At 51.4% G+C, this 4,446-nt stretch overlaps 1 protein-coding gene across 1 annotated transcript; it reads left to right on the top strand.

The window, feature by feature from the left end:
• Positions 1-1,205: 1,205 nt before the first annotated feature.
• Positions 1,206-2,022, top strand: LOC103188619 (transcriptional repressor scratch 2; the record flags this gene model as incomplete). The annotated part of the gene is made up of 1 exon (XM_007908661.2): positions 1,206-2,022. A coding segment is annotated over one exon (789 nt), but the record flags the coding sequence as incomplete, so codon positions are not given.
• Positions 2,023-4,446: the final 2,424 nt, after the last annotated feature.

Below are 4,446 nucleotides of genomic sequence, written 5' to 3'. Positions count from 1 at the left end.
TTTGAAAAGAGAAGAGTTTCTCCCGGTGCCCCTGGCCAACAATCCCCCAAATAAAATTGGTCACTCACTCCATGGCTGTTTGTGGGTGAAATCATGTGAAGTGTTTTGAGACGACTCGATGATGTGATAAGGCGCTGTATCAAATGCAAGGAGTATTGTTGTTTTTATTATTATTGGGAATATAGGAATTGCTGGACGAAAAAAGACTAGATCCATCCAGTTTGCCTTCTACCATCCTGGTAATCGCAAGCTACAATAATCGAGATTATTATTGTTATTATTAATTTGGTATTGCTGTTGTTAATAATAATCCTTGCATTTGATACAGTGCTTTTCATGTCATTGAGACGTCTCAAAGCGCTTCACAGAATATACTATAAAGTGAATTGACTGTATATTTGTGGGCAAAACGCAGCAGCCAATTGCGTACAGCAGCGTCCCCACGAACAGTCGTGGATTGAAGTGACCAATTATTTTTTTTGTTGAGGAATTATTATCAGGTGTGTGGAGTAAGGAAACTTGCCCAAGATTTCGCTTTGACCTGCCAGGAATCGAACCCAGGTCTCTCGCTTGCAAGGCGAGCGCTCTAAACACTGAGGTACTGGACTCCACAATTATTGTTATTGCGCGCCCACGTGCAGACGCACTCGGCCTTCAAGCACTTTCGCTGCAAGCGCTGCCACAAGATCTTTGCCAAAATTATTATTACTATTGTTGTTATTGCAGGTAATACTTTTAAAAAAACACTCAATCCACAACCGTTTGTGAGACACTGCTGTGCGCAATTGCCTGCCGGGTTTCGCCCATAAAATGTACAGTCACTACGCTTTACCGTATATCCTGTGAAGCCCTTTGAGACGTCTCGAAGATGTGATAAGGTGCTGCATCAAAATGCAAGGATTATTACCACCTCTCCTCTCCCAAACCACCTTCAAATCCTGCCTAACGACCTTTCTTGTTTGATGGGGTTTGTAGGGGCCCCCATACCCCGGTGGGGGTCATCCTCCAGCCACTGTGAGGCGCTCGGGGGACGTTACCCCGCGTGAGAGGCCGCGCTACAAATACAAGCTGCTGTTGTTGTGATTATTATTATTGATCTGCCACCAGGTTACATCCACGATTACAAATCACCCGCATTGTACGTCGACAGCGAACGGATCAGCCCGGAGTCCGGTGGCTACACCCACGTGGGAGGCGAGAGCTATGTTGAGGCGACGGCAGCGGCGGTGGTGGTGGCGGCGGCGGCGGCGGGAGGGCGAAGCCCGGGAGGGCCCTTGGCCCACAATGGCATCGGCGTCAACAACAACAACAGCCACCACCACCACCACCACAACAACAACAGCAGCAGCAGCAATAACGGCGGCAACAACTACTTCAACGGGGAGGCGGCGGCGGTGAGCGAGGGCTACAGCATGGACGCTTTCTTCATCACGGACGGGCGGTCGCGGAGGAAGCCTGAGGGGAGCGGAGGAGGAGACGGCGGCGGCGGCGGCGGAGGGGGAGGAGGTGTCGGCGGGGGCGCCGCGGGAGGCCAGAGGCACGCGTGCAGCGAGTGCGGCAAGACTTACGCCACGTCGTCCAACCTGAGCCGCCACAAGCAGACGCACCGCAGCCTGGACAGCAAATTGGCGCGAAAATGCCCGACGTGCGCCAAGGTGTACGTGTCCATGCCGGCGCTGGCCATGCACGTGCTGACGCACGACCTGCGTCACAAGTGCGGCACGTGCGGCAAGGCCTTCAGCCGGCCCTGGCTGCTGCAGGGCCACATGCGCTCACACACCGGGGAGAAGCCCTTCGGCTGCGCCCACTGCGGCAAGGCCTTCGCCGACCGCTCCAACCTGCGCGCCCACATGCAGACGCACTCGGCCTTCAAGCACTTCCGCTGCAAGCGCTGCCACAAGACCTTCGCCCTCAAGTCCTACCTGAACAAGCACTACGAGTCGGCCTGCTTCAAGGGGCCGGGCGATGAGGACTCGTGCCCGGTCAGCGACTAAGCGGGAGGAGGAGGAGGAGGAGGAGAGAGAGAGAGATGGAGGCAGGGAGTGAGAGAGAGAGAGAGAGAGAAAGGGAGAGAGAAGAGAGAGCGATGGAAAGAGATCGAGAGAAAGGGTGAAAGGGGAGAGAGAGAGAGGGAGGGAGAGAAATGCAGAGGGAGAGACAACTGGATGGAGAAAGAGGGAGGAGGAGAGAGAGAAACGGATGGAGAAAGAGGGTGGGAGAGAGAGAGAGAGAGAGAGAGAGAAAGAAAGGAAGGGGAAAGAGAGAAAAGGTGAGAGGAAGAACGAAAGTGAGAGAGAAAAAAAAGCCAATGTGTTTNAAAAAAAACGTTTTTTAAAAAAAATTGAGCTTCCCAACTCGAAAACAAAAAGCAATACTTCGTTGAGATTTTACTACGAACAAAAATGATATGCTGGATCTTTGCAAGAAACTTGTTTTTTTAAAAAAAAACACAATCTTAAACACAAAAAAAAAAGATCAGGACTGATTGGGAGGAACTTCGCTTCTCAGAGAGGACATGACCTCAGGATTTCTGCACTGCAGCCCAGGAATGGAAGGAAAACAAACACGAGAACAATTATGCACACTCACATGTTCACACTCACACGCATGTTCATGCACATCCGCGTTCACACTCATCCAACGCTCACGCGTTCATGCTCGCACCTCACACCCGTGTTGACGCTCACACCTCACGCACGTGTTGACGCTCACACCTCGCACGCGTGTTGACGCACATTCTCACATGTTCACTCACACGCGCACACGCACACACTCTTACGTGAAGCTGACCTGTTGTATTCTTTATGCTGCTCTTTATTAAACTTATGGGAGAGATCAGTGGTGCCTCCCGAGGCGATGGATATTGCCAGCGACTGTACGAAAGCTTCCTGTGTCTGAGACGAGAGAGCATCTCAGTGACTGAAGACAGGCGTCGTTCAGGATGAGTGTCTGACCGTCCGCCCAGTCCGGGCCAGAACAAATCGTGCCATTTTGTTGAATTAATCGACTCTGTGCAGGGTCTCTTAATTGTTGTCATTGTTAAAGGGGCACTGCCAGGCCAGCGAGATGGGGTAGAGGTGGACGGGTGGGGGGGCACTGAATGTCAGGACGGAAGAGGAACAAGAATTTTATTGCGATGCTCAGAATTTTTTTTTGGGGGGGGCGGGGGTTGGGGGGGGGGGGGTCTGCCACACGCGGAAACCCATCACCGTATTTAAGAGTCTCCAAACCAAGCTGAGAATTCCGTGCCTCCCACCCACCCACACAGGGAAATCCCAGAGATATTTCTTGGACAGAAGATGCGTACTCTCTCCCTGGAGGGACGCATCCTGCCTGCCCAGACCCATGGGGATGTGTCAAAGGGAGACTCGAGGGGGGAGGGAGGGAGGGAGGGAGGGAGGGGCGTCAAGGGAAAAGTTACCGGTCATAGTGTTGGAAATGCGGATAAGGAGGTGGCTCCTCCTACCCGTCCATTAGGGGGAGGAGCCAGCATGGGGGCAGGGTCGCTTGGCCATCAGTCAGCGCATTGACCAGTGATGTGCCAATTATCACTGGCAATAATCAACACTTTGGGGTAGAAGGACCAAAAACGGCCTTTAATCACCTTGTTCAGTGCTGCGCTGTTTTATTCTCTCGTTACGCCGAAGGGCAATGCAGTGCCCCTTTAAATGTACTGTGTGCCAATCACCTCTGAGCCATGGATCATTAACCCCTGTGTTGCCAAAGCGCTCGCCACTTTGAGAGAGAGAGAGAGAGAAATGATTTTGTTTTTTTTAATGTTTGTGAGACTTATTTATGTATTTAATGATTTATTTATTGATTAACTTATCTATTTATTTATTTGGTATATTTATGAGATGGGGGGGGGTGGGGGGGGGGGGGCGGGCAGGCGGAGAACGTCATTTGTAAATTACTTTAATGATTCGAGAGAGTTCATTTGGTGCCGAACAGAGGAAAAGGAGGCGGAATGTTGATACTGTAAATAAGACTCTGCGCTGTATTGCAGCAATAATCTTCACGATGCATGGCTTCCAAACACTTTGTAAGCGTTAAGGAGAAACGAATAACCCAGGTATCTGTCTGTCTGACCGCAGACTTATCCACAACGGAAATCAGGGAACCCGTTGACGGCAGTCTGTGGCTGGACTTTGTGGGAGGTGGTGCGGTTTATTGTTCGGTTGTGTTATTTTTTTTGCAGGATCTGTCTGGGCCTGCCACCCCCACCCTCCCCCCCCCCCCCCCCCATCTGACTAACTTCACCTCCAATCTAATCCCAAATCTTTGTGGAGTCCTGTAGTTCAGTGGTTAGACCACTCACCTCGCAAGCAAGAGGACCTGGGTTTGATTCCCGGGCAGGGTGATACGTACGATAGTTTCCTTACTTCACATGCCTCTGTTTACCGAGCAGTAAATAGAAACCCGGTTGTTAGTTGATTGGCGGATCAC

This window comes from Callorhinchus milii, unplaced genomic scaffold, assembly GCF_018977255.1.
Source record: "Callorhinchus milii isolate IMCB2004 unplaced genomic scaffold, IMCB_Cmil_1.0 Scaffold18, whole genome shotgun sequence".
NCBI lineage: Eukaryota > Metazoa > Chordata > Chondrichthyes > Chimaeriformes > Callorhinchidae > Callorhinchus > Callorhinchus milii.
This window is presented reverse-complemented; position numbering and strand designations above follow the sequence as displayed.